The sequence below is a fragment of the Sander lucioperca genome, chromosome 1, assembly GCF_008315115.2.
Source record: "Sander lucioperca isolate FBNREF2018 chromosome 1, SLUC_FBN_1.2, whole genome shotgun sequence".
Classification (NCBI taxonomy): domain Eukaryota; kingdom Metazoa; phylum Chordata; class Actinopteri; order Perciformes; family Percidae; genus Sander; species Sander lucioperca.
The window spans coordinates 44,929,166-44,945,185 of NC_050173.1; the positions used below are offsets into that span (position 1 = coordinate 44,929,166).

The 16,020-nt window shown below is 41.0% G+C and overlaps 1 protein-coding gene across 3 annotated transcripts in view; it reads left to right on the plus strand.

Moving 5' to 3' along the window:
- fat2 (FAT atypical cadherin 2) overlaps positions 1-16,020 on the plus strand; it is a 123,921-nt gene that overhangs the window by 103,629 nt on the left and 4,272 nt on the right. For 2 of the 3 annotated variants that reach the window (XM_031317108.2, XM_036004745.1), the window contains 5 exons: positions 3,306-3,759; positions 7,334-7,487; positions 9,315-9,405; positions 9,571-9,719; positions 11,539-11,813. In XM_031317108.2, coding sequence (XP_031172968.2) covers positions 3,306-3,759; positions 7,334-7,487; positions 9,315-9,405; positions 9,571-9,719; positions 11,539-11,813 — 1,123 coding nt within the window. Of the gene's footprint in view, positions 1-3,305; positions 3,760-7,333; positions 7,488-9,314; positions 9,406-9,570; positions 9,722-11,538; positions 11,814-16,020 lie in introns of those variants that run through there. The other variant, XM_031317109.2, reaches the window with a different exon arrangement.

Genomic DNA, 16,020 nt, shown 5'->3' on the forward strand with positions numbered 1-16,020 from the left:
TGGGTGATTTATGGAGCCATGTTGTAGAGCTTCAGTCCTTGTGGCATTCTAGTTGACACTGTGTCTGCACATTATCTGCTTTGCTGATATTATAAAATTATCAGTGCGTGAATGTGTGCTATCTCTCGCCCAATATCCACCATAAATCACTCGAGAAGCCACACCAAGTCATGTAAAATAGATTAAAAGACAAGCGACAGGCGCCCCGGATGTCTCGAGCTTCCATATGTTCCTCGTCCAGCGCTTCAGCATTTTCCCATGATAAGCCAAAACAGCCCTCATCTCCCTCCCCTTGCGCTGTCATTGATCCATGTAAAGAATTTTGCCAGTCCGTCCCACCAAAATAAATCATCCCAGCTAAAGGGAATTTTACAGAGAACTCTGGCAGGGATAGAAAGCAAATCAGCGTGGCCCAGAGGACAGCCTGCATAGAGCACGAGGGCCGAGCAATGGCCATGCTTTACAAATGTGTTTTGTAGAAGGCGGAAAAATAGTAACTCCAAGAAAGAAAATACATTTGCACAGCAAAGAGAGAAAAGCTCTTCATCCTGCATCAATTAAAGAAGCTATAGCCAAGCATCTCAATAATGCATCACAGCCTTTAGGGTCTGGTGGGAGTTAATGCATAGCAATTTGCAAAATACACACTCCATCTGTACATTTATAGGATAAGATACGATGAGTCTTCTGTTACATCAAGAAGACATGAATAGATAAAAAAGCTGCTGGCTTGTTAGTTTTGCGGTATCGCTGAGCTTGCAGAAACATTAAGCGCCTCCCGCTGATGTTGATGAAATGTTGATGAAATGTGTGTGTCCTGCATGGTGTTCAACATCCGCAACATGGGGAGCTGACCAGCAAAAGCTGATTTTATTTGTAACACAAACACATGTTTATCTTCTTTATGCCTGAAGATTTTTGACCGTTGTTGCTGGTTTGGAGTATGTTTGGTGTGCACCGGTAACGTTTGAATTTTTAATCTATAGCCTAACTTCTACTTAAAGACGTGTATTCATTACTTTGGTACATAAAAATTGAAACGCAGTACATATCAGATTGTGTTATCTCTCCATACCGTCACCAGGCTTGCAACAGGGATTTATGTTTTAAACCAGTCCAAACAAAACATAGAAGCACAGAGTTGGTTGGTTTTGCAGGTTAAAACATGGTAACATCTTAACATTGTTTTCATCATAAACTTCATGAAGTCATAAAAGCTGTTTAAACAATGATTAACCTTTCACTTTCAAACCGATCTACTGTTAACCAAGACATTTAGATGTCTTCTGAACTGCAAACCACAGAATCAGTGCTTCTGGGAGAATAATTACACACATAATAATTGCTCAAATTTAACAAAGAAATCAATATAATAACCACCAGGACATGACACATAACCATTAAAGGTCCAGTGTGTAGGAATTTCTCCCGTCTAGCGTTGAGATCATATATCGCAATCAACTCTCTCGCACCACGCAGTTCAAAGTACGTATTACAGCTACGGTAGCCTTCACGCTTCAAAATGCCGGTCTCTTGCTCTTTTCAATATCCTTTTTCTTATTCTGGGCGAAGAAGAAGACTCCTGTTCCTGAAATTTGGATTTTGAATACGTGTGTTCCTCCATGTTTCCTTCTTCAAACTTGCCGGGGCCGGGAAGCTACGATCCCCATTAGCAGCATTAGCAGCACCTGTGAGTTTATCATGTGACATCGAAAACGCGAAAGGCGGAGCAGTATGTCCTGTATGTCCCTTACCGGCTAACGTATTTCAAGATGGCGCATGAATATGGAGCGTCTACCCAAGTTTGTGAACGGGCAACACAGATTTTGTTAATGAACAACTAAACACGTTACACACTGGGCCTTTAAATAAAGCCAAGGATGCACGTTAAATGCCAACTGAACCGAGGATGACAAGTAACGGTATGTTTACCAGACCCAGATGCAAACTTCGAAAGGTGTCAGCTCCATTTAACTCAACTGCATTAGAACCACCCTGAAGGCATCCATACAGAATATTTATTACTTGAAGCTAATAAACAGCGGCGTCAATGGGAATATACATATACATAAAAACATCAGTGGTTAGATTTTTTTTTCATGATTTAGAATGACTTTAGAATGTTTGTTAAGATGGCTAGAATACAAAGTATATTTAAATTAAAGTGACAGTTATGGTTTTCTAATACGCAAAACCATATAAGATAAATAAAGTTATTGTCCTTACAGTACCCACTGGACAATACTTTAAGTGTTTTGTGCTAAAAACAACAAAAGAAAGAAGTCTAAAAGAATAGACAAAAAAGTTCACAAAAGGTGAGAAGTGATTAATCTTGAGCCTCTACACAGCTGATAATAGGTCAGTCGATCTCTAATGGAGACTTCTTGTTTCTTCTAGTTAATTAAAAGTGTTGGTTCCTATTAGGGCTGTCAAAATGAATGCGATAATACCCAGTTGGCACACATTCCTTTTAACAGCACACATTTTTTGACGCGCAATTAACGCCAACACGTTCTATAATTTGGGCCTCGGGCCGCTCTGTAGTTTGGGAAAACAGGAAGCGATGCAGCACCTCTAAATATAATACATCCATGGCACCGTTGCACTCACCGGTGACTACTGGACTGGACTTCTCTCAGTAATCATACTTATGTCGGCGGTCTCGCATTGCCAGACCTTCCTCCACAGCACTGCGGAGGAGGGTCTGGCTAGTCCACACAGCATTCCGGGATGGGAGAAAAACGTGCTTTGGTTTATTGGCATTTCTTTAAACCAATCACAATCATATTGGGCAGTGCTAAGCGCCGGGCGGAGCAACGGTACCTCTCCAAAATAGCCTCGGGAAGGAACTTGTTTTGGTGGAACGTGTGTACGTTCAAAAGTTGGTTTAGTCGTGCAACAGAAAACTCAGATTGGACAGATAGTCTAGCTAGCTGTCTGGATTTACCCTGCAGAGATCTGAGGAGCAGTTAACCATAGTCCTCAGAAATCCACCGGAGGTTAGAATGGCAACATAAAGAAGCGGAAATAAGGGACATCCAGCGGAATTTCTGAACAATCCCACAATTGAAACATCGTCGATATAGACTATTACCTCGGTGTCACAACACATAGTTTTGACCCACAGTGGGAACTTCGTTCGTATGCTTTGACTGTTATGAAGATAGGGGAAAGGCATTTCGCCGACGCATGCACCGAGCACTTTCTGCAAGTAGCCAGACAGTGGGACATTGAACATAAAGTCAGAATACTGACCACTGAGAGATTTTGAGTGTTTCTAAATGACCCTCATTTTCCCTCCTCAGCTGACTGATGGAATGCTGCAGTTCAGGTACAGCTGTGGAAACGGCTCCCCCGCTTCGTTACTGATCCAATCAGATCCGGTGTCAGACGGCAGGTGGCACAGCGTCCTGCTGGAGGTCAACCCCAGCACCCTGAGACTGATCCTGGACCAGCAGCACACAGCCTACGTCACCCTGACCGAGCCTTGTCGGATGTTGCTCTCCCATGGTGCTTTGCTCTTCGCTTCCGTCACTCAAGACTCTGCCCCGGGGCTCCACCAGCATCCGCATGATTTCGTTGGCTGCCTAGAGGGCCTGGAGCTCAATGGGGAACCAATCAGAGTTGGTGACACTGCGGAGTGGGCCAGGCCGGGGAGCAGGAGGGTGTTTGGGGTGTACCAGTGCTGCAGCAGGGCAGGAGCCTGCGACAACAACCCCTGTCAGAACGAAGGGATCTGCGAGGAGGACGCCAGTGGAGGTGAGTGCCCTAAAGGTGTCATTTAACTCAAACCGAAAGCCTCTGAGAAAATATTTGGTAATACTTTACTTGAAGGTATCGACATAATCGTGACATGACACTGTCATGAACGTGTCATAAACGTTTATGACTTCTGTCATTAAGTGTCATTCGGTTTATTATTTATTATTAAACAGGATGACCTTATGTCAAGTTGTCATGACAAAGACATCCTCTGGTAATGTCATCCTGGTTAATGTCAAGTTGTCATGACAAAGACATCCTCTGGTAATGTCATCCTGGTTAATGTCAAGTTGTCATTACAAAGACATCCCAAACAAATTTAATGTCAACTTGTCATGACCAAGACAACTTCTGGTAATGTCACTTTGATTAATGTCAAGTTCTCATAATCAAGACAACCCAAACAATGTCAACTTGTCATGACAAAAACCGAATGACACTTAATGACAGAAGTCATAAACGTTTATGACACGTTCATGACAGTGTCATGTCACGATTATGTCGATACCTTCAAGTAAAGTGTTACCAAATATTTTCTCTGAAACATTAAATATTTATGACGAAAAAAGTAAGATAATGTTAAAGTTACGGAAAACTGGGGCGGCCTCTAGCTCACCCAGTAGAGTGTGTGCCCCATGTAGTCCTTTGCATCGGCCCGGGTTCGAATCCCACTTGCGGCTCTCTGCTGCTTGTCATCCCCTCCCTTTCTCTCTCCCCATTCCTGTCTATCCACTGTCGCTATCGAATAAAGGGAAAAGCCCCCAAAAATTATCTTTAAAAACAACTTTTATCTGCTTCATCTGACTGTGTGGTTGAGGTTTGATGAAATGTGATTGACAGTGGCCCAGCAACATGAGTAAACAACCCCACAACTGTCATCAATATTTCATTCAAATATTGTTACATTCTGATTGGTGCATGTATGCTATGTGCCCACTTCAAACCAGTAAGAAAAGGTCAAACAAAAACACAAGTAGAGAAATCTCCCATGTGAAATTTCCTTTTTCAGAGATTACATTAAGTTGTAAAACTACAACAGGATAAATTATAGATCAATCAAAAAAGATGATAAAGCAGAACAAAATTGCAATAATTTGTGCAGGAACACAAATACTTTATAAGAGAACTCTTAAAAAGACAAACAACATTTTGCAGCTGTGTCTGCACAACAGTTTAGTGATTGACAGACTAAAAATAGATCAATTTTAATCCTTGAAGGTCCAGGCTGTCTTAAGTGGGAAACGTGAGACCTCCAGGTGAGGATTAATCAGCGGCTGAAAACCATACCAAACAATACACAATTTCCCTTCTTTGTAGAAACAACCTTTGTGCCGTGTTATAGGATTTCTTGACTATAAGATAAATATAGGATAACACCAGCGTAATCCTTAAAAAAAAAAGGGGATTGGGGCCCAAAATTCTCAGCTAATCCTCTGCAAGTTTGTAATGTCAGGTTCTTATTATTTCAGAAGGAAGAAGTAGAACGTATTCAGTTAAAAGTATTTCAGTTTCTAAGTTTCAAAGTTCTTCAAGCTGCAGTTCACCCTCTCAGTCAGGCACAAGCCAAGAAAGATTAGTTTGACCTGAAATTCTTATCAGGCTCTCAGCCCTTTATGTGCCTGCCTGATTATTGCCATTGTTGGTTATCTCTAATCGGCCAAATGCATCAGTTCTTGTCAAGACACAAAAGATAAAAAATTGGTGTCTCAGAGGCTTCCTACGTCTTTTTTTGCAATTGTGTTTTACAAAAGACACTGTCTGGTGGCTTGACTATTCTTAACTTCAAATAGCAGCTGTGATAAAATGATATTATTCTCATAATAATTCTCATAATAGTCTCTGCGATACTGTAGCACGAATGCAGGCAGTATGTTTTTCTTTTTCTAAGATGGTGGCCAATGAAACCAAACATAAAGCTGCAGATATAGAGATATACCGTAGATCTCTGTGCTTTGGATGAACAGTAAACAAACGAACCGTAAAGCTGTTGTCAAAAACGCCTGTTCGTATTTTGGGTTTACTGGTCACTGAACTGCTTATTCTCCTTCAGTATCAAAAGAAAATGTTCGCTGTTCCACTGTGGATACAGGACACAAGGTTACAGCCAGGTATTACTTTTTCTCTGGACTTTATTCATCATCAGTTAAATTGTCACGTTACGCTTCAGGAAAAAAAATCAGGGGTGCAATGCCGAACAACAAATAAATATTATTTCCCAAAAGATCCTTTCAGGTCAAGAAAAGGTAATCAGAAAGGTGGTAAAAAGAGAGGCTGTGAATGTTTCTTCAATTTTTACTGCAGAATATAAAGTTGTTCCCCAACTGTTTTATTGAGGCATCAACTTTGCCTTCTGAGATAGTAAAAATGGGTTTGAAGTAAAAGAAGGTAAGAGTGAAGATGAAGATAGTAAGTTGTCAGTGTTAGGCATCGGTTTATTGAGACACAAATATAATGTCAAAAAATGGCAGATCTAGAAAAGGCTCTTACTTCTTGATTCTGGGCGAGTGACAAAATGTGATGTTTACTGTTGATATCTTAGACCAGTGAAACCATTTCTAATAACAGATTTGTTTGTTGCTGCTGGAAGTTGTCTGTCTTTGACCACTTATCCTGTGTTCCCACTGACTGATTTCTCTCCCTGCAGAGCCTTTTAAATACTGTTGCTCATATGCCCTCCTCCTCTAGTCCCTGTGATACAGTCCCCACAAAATATCTTAAATCTGTCCTTCCATCCTGCTCTCTATTATCAACCTTTCTCTCTAATCTGGATCCGTTTCTGAATAATTCAAAAAAGTTAGTGTTAAACCTAGACATGGGCCGGTATAAGATTCTGACGATATGATAACCTGCAAAAAAATCACAGTTTTACGGTATTACGGTATTACGGTATTACGGTATTGCGGTATTGCGATATGTAGGGATGGGAATCGTTTGGATTTGAACAATTCTGATTCCAATTCCGATTCTTCCTTTCGATTCCGGTTCTTATTGATTCTCAATTCCAATTCTTTGAGGGGTGGAGTTGAAACGGGTCACATGCCTATTTTCACGAATAAGTTTTATTTTGATTCAATGGCGGTTTGCAGTTTTACCGGGCTTTTTCAATGTAAAATAAAGCCACACTAGAGCGCTGCTTACTGTGCTCCAAGACTGCAACACAACAAGCCCCTGACCGCTTCGGAAACCAAAACTTGCGCATGTTAAATTGGGAAGCGATGATTTGAAACCAAATCCTCTAAAGGATTCCAAACAATTCCAATAAAGAAACGATTCTACAGGAATTGTAATTTTTGAACCGGCCCATACCCATGTAGTTCCACCCCTACTTAAAAAACTCTCTCTCAACCCCCGTCCAGTTTGAAAACTACAGGACAATCTCTGTTTTTTGACCACTTATGCACAGAAATAAATAAAGCAACAACACATGTTTCCCTTTAAATATCTCTCACTCTGGTGTTCTCTTGCTAGATCTCTTTGACATTTTGCTGTGATTATTTCCTGGCTGTGGGGCAAACCTGAGGATCAGTGGCTCTTGTCTCAGATGTCTGGGTGTGTTGTGTTTACTCTGCAGAGCCGCGCTGCAGATGTGCAGGACTCTTACGAGGCGCCCGCTGCGAGCTGGCCGATAACCCGTGCGCCTCTCAACCGTGTCCCCACGGCAGGGTGTGTGTGCCCAAGGCTCAGGGTTACATGTGCAACTGCTCGCTGGACAACCCCGAAGCAGGGTATACACACACACACACACACACACACACACACACATACACACACATTTTTATTTATACACTTTTTTAATCAGTAATGCATTTTTAACATATTCTTGACTTACATGCAGTAGTTGGACGTGTGCTGTGTTAACCTTCCTTCATGAGCTAATGTATATGACAATAAATATTTGATTATTGTGCTTTTACTGGAGCATTTTAGTGTCCAATATTCATTAAAAAGCTGTTTCAGAAGCTTTTACAGAACATTCAAATAACTAGGCGACTCCTGACTTCTAAATCTTCTATATATGTATAATGAAAATCCCCGAGATATGTAAAGACGTTCAATATTCAAACTACCTCAACCTCGCCCTTTATCCCTAATATATCCCACATATCAGCACTCAGCTACAGCTGCAAAGATGAATTGATTAGTTGTCAACTATTACATTAATTACCAACTATCTTGATTGAGATTTGCTCAGTTTGAGCCATTTTCTAAAAAAACTAAGGTTTCCATTCCTGTTGACATTTCCTAGACTAAATGATTAATCAAGTAATCAAAGCAAAAGATTAATCAGTGAAGTATGTATTGTGGTCAAACAGATTACACACAAATTCATAATTAGCTACACAGAGGTATTATCATGATTCCAACAGGGCTAACTAAATACAAACACCATTATTATATACATGTGGTTGGACACATACTCCAACTATAACACACACACACACACACACACACACACACACACACACACACGGTTATTCATCACCCTACAAAGAGCTAATTGTATATTCCCCTTACACCACAAACGGCTGACAAAGAGAATGCTCATGTTTATCATTTGCATATTCCTCCTTTCAATAAGGCTGCCCATGGGATTGCGTCGCTCCTCGCAGGTATTGACAGCGATCCATGTTCCAGATGGGGGTTTGAATTAAAAATGACCGCTGGTGGATCCTAATTGCAGGAAGTGGGAGTTCGCCGTGTGACTTGTAAAACACACAGTTAAATGTTTTATCATGCTCAGCAGGTTTTTGACGCGGTCTGGTAGTTATCTTCACATTGAAATCAGTCTGTGCAGAGGACAGCAACAACTAAGAGGGAAATGTATTGACAATGTCTGTGTATGTTGATTGAATTCCATCCACACAAACCAACATCCATCATCCAGTAAAACGATGTCCAATACAAAGAAAATACAGCACTTCACAACTCAGTTCATCGAAAAAAAGAAAAAAAAAAAAAAAAAAAAAACTCTCTGAACCAAACTCTCTGTCCAAGAAAAATAAAAGCAGATGCAGTATTTCGCTCTGTAACTGCTGGAATATACTTTCATTGCTCGACAGCAAGGGAATTCAACACCTGGGGAATGAGTGGGTAACGTTAAACACCAGGCAGTTTTATGGAAAACAACATGATGATGAGTTTTGTCAGTATCGCAGCAGCGGCACTTAGCAATCAGAGCTCTGCCAGTCGAACCCCAGGGTCGTTTTCCATGCCTGGGCCTGGAAGATGGAGGCCCGCGGTGAAGCTCTCAGCATCATCAGTAAAATGTAACTTTGACTCTCAGGCGAAGGTGGAAGCCTATGTGCTGCTCTTCACTCTAGCACTCTTGATTGTGAACGAAATGTCCCTAGAAGTACATGCTAAAGCTGTGCTATATGACCCTACATCCAAAATGTCAGCATTTTAGGATGAGGACAAAGAACTGATGAACATTGAGGTGTATGCAGTTAACCAGGATCTGTCAAATAACATGCACACTACAAAACTACAGCATATAATTATGATCATTCTTGTCATCTCCAAATCTCCTAAATCCACCTTCACTCCTACAGGTGTGACAATCAGTGTTTGCCCAATCCGTGTCCTGAAAGCTTTGGTTGCAAAGTCACTGATGGCACCATCCACTGCGACCCGCTGCATCAGGTCAGCCAGGACAACAAATAATGACTTTATTTACTGTTTTTTTTTTCAGTGAAAGTATCACACAATTCTTAGTTATTAGGATAACTGTTGAGGGAAATTACATTTAACAGCCATAGGTGCCTTAAATTATACTCATTCTATCAATTGTCCTGTCCGTCCTATCAGGTATCTCCAATGATTGGCTACATGGAAATTATGGAGATCAGTGTCAGCGTGCTTGGATTGCTCTTCTTGGTTGGCATCTTTGTTTGCATCAGGAAACGTTACGTACAGCAGAAGAAGAAAAAGCCCATCTGTGTCCAGGACTCCAATGGGTAAGAGTACATATTTCTAAAATGAAGTTCAAAACTCCTCAACATATTTCACTAGTCCAGGTTATATGTTAAGACAAAAGCTACACTAGACTGTTCACATGCTCGTTAGTAGTTGTCACTCCCACAAAGTGTTGAAACAACTCTTTTCCAGCAGCACAAATAGCAAAAACTCTCCTGCAGCTTTCTTGACTTTCTGCGCTGTGTAATGTTATAAAGCCTTTGTACATCCAATGGAAATCAAAGAGGGAAGTAGCCGACCAGCAAGAAAAACAAACTGGAGAATTTGATTTCATCAGAAAAACAAATTTCTTAAATGAACTGTGAAGTTGTACAGGGACGTCAGAAGAAACACTTTTTCTTGGAAAGATGCTTTACTTGTAACACTGCAGGCTAAAAATGGATCTGCTCCCCAATTTCTGAAACTTTATTTTTTTCCCGTTCTCCTCCAACATCTCAAACATGTAGTTAAAGCTGGATGAATCGATTGTTAACCACTGGAGGGCAAAGGATGTATAAAACCAGCAGAACCAGCACATAGCCCTGACAAACTGTATTAGGGTTAACAAACTGTGTTTTCAGCAACACCGAGCAGCATTATTATCCATATCTGTCCAACACAACAAGCCTTCTTCCAAATCAAACATTGATAAACAGAAGCCTAGTTACTAAAGAAGGCGTATCTGTAATAACTCCACAAAGATTCAGTGTTTTCCCTAGGTTTGTGGAAGACTTACTGTAGGTGCACATATTTGGCTGAGGGTTTAGGGTTCCTCCATCAAGAAATGTTACGTCTTTCCATTTTTATTACCTTATTACCTTACTACTTGATTAATATGCAGTATCTGTGTCTAAAACGTTGGCAAAGCTAGAGGATATATTAAATAAATAACTCATAATAAGCTTAATAAAGACAGAACTTGCTAAAGATGTCCACTGGGGACCAACTACAATCATTAGATCTGAGAAAGGTCTTTTAATTATTTTTAATGCTTACATTGATTTTACTAGGCAGCATGGTGGCCCAATGGTTAGCACTGTCGCCTCATAGCAAGATGGTTCTGGGTTTGAATCCAGGTCGTTCTGGGCCTTTCTGTGTGGAGTTTGTATGTTCTCCCCATATTTGCATGGGTTTCCTCCGGGTGCTCCAGTTTCCCCCACCATCAAAAAACTGTACTAGCTTCACCAGTCAGTGCCCTTGATCAAGGCACTGGCTCAGATCTGGAGTTGGTCCCTGGGCGCTGTAAATGGCTGCCTACAGCTCCCTTAAAGGTGCAGTAGGTAAGCCTTATAAAACTAACTTTCTGTCATATTTGCTGAAACTGACCCTATGTTCCAGTAGAACTACATGGAGCAGGTAATTTACAAAAACAATCTGGCTACTCTGGCACCACATACAACCTGTAGTGTGATTTGCAAAAATCCACCATGCATCTGAACAGGGAGGTTCAGATGCACCAATCAGGGCCAGGGGGGTGTCTAACTGCGTGTCAATCACTGCTCATGCACACGCATTCATTCTCCCTTGTGGGAGGAGGGGCTTAGGAGACCGTTTTGGGCTTTAGCGGAAAGGGGGGAGGGATTGAGAAGTTGTCAATGTTCAAATTATTTGGCTAAGTCCTGGATCTTCACAATCCTACCTACGGCACCTTTAAGGGATGGGATAAATGCAGAGAATGAAGTTCACTATATGTATGTGTATGTGACAATAAAGTACCTTTAAATTCATTCCACTTAGGTGGTGTCCAAAAAGGCCTTATAAAGGCATGGGAAATCCCCTAAGATTAATATTTAACTAAAACATATCTTTTCACACCCTCAGCTACTTCCAACCCAGTCTGGCCAAGAGCCTCAAAGCCAACAACCAGGAAGTGAGCCCCATAGAGATGAGCTCACTGGTCGGTCCCACCAACGACCTCGACCAGACGCCGTTCCGGTCTCTTCGCCCACGCAGCCAGATCATTTCGTCAGGCGGCGAGGTTTGCTATCCAAAGACGCAGGGGCCGGTTGTGTGCAGTGTTGCCCCAAACCTCCCTCCCAGGCCACCGTCCAGCTCCGACAACGACTCCATCAGGAAGAACCACTGGGATTATGAAGGTGTGTGTCTGTGTGTGTATTTATGATTTTAGTATGATGAACATTGTGATATTGAGCGTGTACACTTGTGTCCATCAGAGAGCACTGACAGGTTGGTATTATATAAATCACCAAGGGGGTAAGCAAGCATCCGCAAAGTGTAGCTCCTATGGAGACATTTTGATGCTAACAAGCCATCACCTGCCGTTAGCATTCCATTGACTCCCATTCATTTTGGCCTCACTTTGACAGAGAATAACTTTACGATAGCGTTTAAAAGACTCTATTTGTCTATTGTTTATTTCTAAAGAAACACGACACTGTATAAAAGGCTCCATTACCTTGTACCTCACGTTATGGTCCCGTAGCAGGCGTTTTTGTAAAAATAGGCTAACGATTGTGTCATAACCACGAGACTTACTGTCGCATAGTAGACAAATTACTGTATAGTACAGGAGAAGCTCACAGGCAGTTTTGACTTCCATTAGCTGTTTAAGTTTAATTACTAATGTTAACTAGCATTTTAGTATTCAATAATTAGCCTGTGCCTATGTTATCTCCTAACATATACCTATGCTCTCCGTCTCTGCAAGATTCGGAATGACTGAGATTTCCAGGGGGGGTGTCTAACTGCGTGTCAATCACTGCTCATGCACACACATTCATTCTCCCTTGTGGGGGGAAGGGGCTTAGGAGACCGTTTTAGGCTTCAGCAGGGGGAGGGACTGAGAAGTTGTCGATTTTCAGATTTTTTGGCTATGTCCTGGATCTTCACAATCCTACCTACAGCACCTTTAAGGACAGTTAATTTCAACCTATTGTTAAAAAAAAAAAAAATCTAACTGCAACACTCAAAAAAAAATGTCAATTGAGGGGGAAAAAAAAACTGTTAACTAAATCGCCTGTTGTGCTTCACAGCCACTGTTATACAGAAGGTCAGAACAGGCTGAATGATTCAGTCACTCACGGTCATTGTAAACAAATAAATTTAATTTAAAAATGAATTGTCATTAGGGTGGTGCATTGGGAGTAACAGCGGACTGCGTGTAGAGTCGTCTGTCAACAAGCGACGCTAATAAAACTCTGGAAGATGAAACACTCATATGATGAGGGCGATGGGAAGCGATAACAACATCAGGGAATAAAGTGATTTCCCGGTTTCATCTCTCAGCATGTTTTATTTCCCACTTTCTCTTTCTGCGATCCTCTTTGCCTCCATCTCTCTCTCCTCTTTATTCCTATATGACCTTGTTCTATGTTCTATACTTCTCTCGTTCTATATTCTTTATTTCCATCCCTTATTGACCACTCTCTTCTCCCACCTCCCTCTCTAAATACCTCCCGTTTCTGTTTTCTCTCCCTCTATTTTGTCCCTTGTATTTTTTTGCTCCCCCACATATCTTTTATTTTGCAGTCCTTTTCTCTCACCCCTTTTCTTAACCCCTCTCACTGGGCCTCATGCAAGAACCCCTCTCACAAACACATTTGTTGCTAAGTGAAATGTGCTTGCCAATTGAAATTCATGCATCCAGTGTAAAGCCAAAGAATGACACAATTGATCAGTCAAAGGTAATCATTCAAAGTTAAGTATATAAATGTGCCTTTAATTGACATTTCACAAAACCGCTGTAAAACAATGTTTAATTGTAGTCAAACATTCAGTCACTCATATTTAATCTCTACCACCCATGCACACATTCTCATCACATGTTCCTCTTTTATAAATACCAGTGTATAAATGGGAAATGACATTTTATTGCATGAAACAAAACCACAAAAAGGTAGCTTAATGTGGCAATTTGGGGCCAATTTTACTAATGACCCAATCTCTTGAACGCACACCTGTGAGCGGATGACATTCATTGTGAAATTTACAAGTTTGTGCAATTTTCGTTCTTTTTCACATTCCCCCTTTTTTATCTTCTTATCTGTCATTCTCCTAATCTTTTTTCACCTTTTTCTATTGCACCCTCTTTTTCATTGTTTTCCACCTTTCTTACATGTATCCCTCCCTCTATCTCTCTCCGGTCTATTTCTCTCCTTCTCCTTCCTTCTATCACACTCACTCAATTCCTTTCTCCTCTTTTGTTATTCCCTCATGCTCTCTGTCTGTCTCTGCTCTCTTACCTTTTTCACACTCTGTCTCTCCTTTTGTGTGCTGCAATTTGTTTTCATGTATCGGATCAATGTGCCGCGCTGCTATGTTCTCGAGACAGATGAATACAGGCAGATCAGGCATTCGCCATTCCATCGCTCCCCAGGCAACACTAGCCTGGCAGGTCATTCATCTGTTAGACCTTATCGCGGAGAATAAAGGACACGTTCCTGTAGTCGTTATCCCGGACTGTGGCTGAGCACTCTACACTTTGCTTTTTGTTCGCCCTGTGACCCTGAAAATGATTAGTTTCATTTATCTTAACTACACCTGACATGTTCTGTGTGTCGGTGATGCTTTAAATGGTTAACACATTCTGGATTATTGACTTAATATGGGGCCTTTGCCTTTTATCACCATCACTGTTATTGAATTGGTGATGAAGCATCCAATCACAGAACCCCATCAACTATCAGCCATTATGAAGCCATGTTTGGCTGTCAAATGCCAAGATGATAAAATGACATTGTGCTGGAGAGAGAAAGCGAAAAGCAAAAAGAGAACATGTGAGCACAAGTATTTAAACTACTTGAATACTGGTTTGAAGAGACTGCAATAGAAAATATGTACTGTACCTGGCTTGTGATCTGTCAAAACCACTGTTACTGTCATTATTTAGCAGAAGTATGGGCAGAAGGATAAATGTTGGCACCAAATATTGTTTTATTTTCTGTATATTTTCTGAATAGTTTTTTTTTCGATACGAACTAAAAGCCGAAAGGGCCACACTGAGACTGCAGTTTTTTAAAGATTGAGATTTTTAAAAGGTAAGAGGAGAGGCATTTAGGCCCTATTTATATAGGACAGCTGAATACATGAAAGGGGAGAGAGAGGGAGGGGGGGATGACATGCAGCAAAGGGCCGCAGGGCAGAGTCAAACCTGCGGCCGCTGCGCCGAGGAGTAAACCTCTATATATGGGCGCCTGCTCTACCAGGTGAGCTACCCTAGGCGCCCGAGACTGCTGTTTAAACATGCAGGATGGATGACAGCCTCAAAATCAGATGCAGTTGAATTTCAGCTCTCAAATCAGATTTTTGCTCTGCCCTGCGTCAGCCCCTCTCAACCCTTCATGTTTAGAGGTTATTTTCAACAAATCATAATTTTTAATGTCCTTTTTAAGGCTGTTTAAAACACAAATTTAGGGAAAAGACTAGAAGCATACTTAGTTAAAGAGAAATGCCAGTGAATTTAAATACACGTTGCTAAAACTTTCCAGCTCAGCAGCCAACCAAAACCGAGAAGAATCCCCAATACAGGCATTAATGTGTACTGTGGTGACATTTTGATATAAATTATTAGTAAAATGCCAAAAGCCTTTAAATATACAATGATCTTTGCATAGTAGATTCTTTGATCCACATTTCATGAGGCCTTGAATTCCTTTTCAGAGGCATTATATTCCGACTTGGACTTAAGCTTCAGATAAAAAGTTAGCTCGAAGGAGAACTCAGTTTGGTGTAATAAATTTAATAACCAATTTATCAACCATTTTTCAGCCTGTGTCAGTGATCAAAGTTCCCTGCTCTTTCCAGCCTAAGAAAAGAAACATCTCTTGTTCCTAACTATTTATTGAATAATTATCAAGCCATGCCAAATCCCTTTGATGTCTATTAGGTCTACAGAGGGAGATTTAAAGTAGCTGTTAGTTTTTCATCTCTTATGCCTTGAAACATTATCATTGTGCAAATACTTGTCTCTTTCTCTTTCACTTTGTCTCCCTCCTTTTCCCTCTTATCTATTCTGTTTGTCTCTCTTGCCTTCCCCCTTATCTATCCGTCTCTCCCTTTGACCTTTATCTCTCTTTCACACTCTCCATCACTCGCTCTGTCTTTTCAGTCTTCTTCTCTTGTCTCAAATTCTTTCCCTGATGCTTTCTCTCCCTTTCTCTCTCTGCTACTTTGTCTCAGTTTCTCTCTCTGTCTCATAGCACAAGCAGCTAGGAGTCTGCTTAGTATTTTCAGTAGTTCAAGCGACAGCAGGAGGCTTTTTTATGTTGTTTTGTTTGAACAAACTGCATAATGCCGCCTTGTTACTTTGAGAATTTGGGGATGAAGGGCAGGAATTTGAAGTGG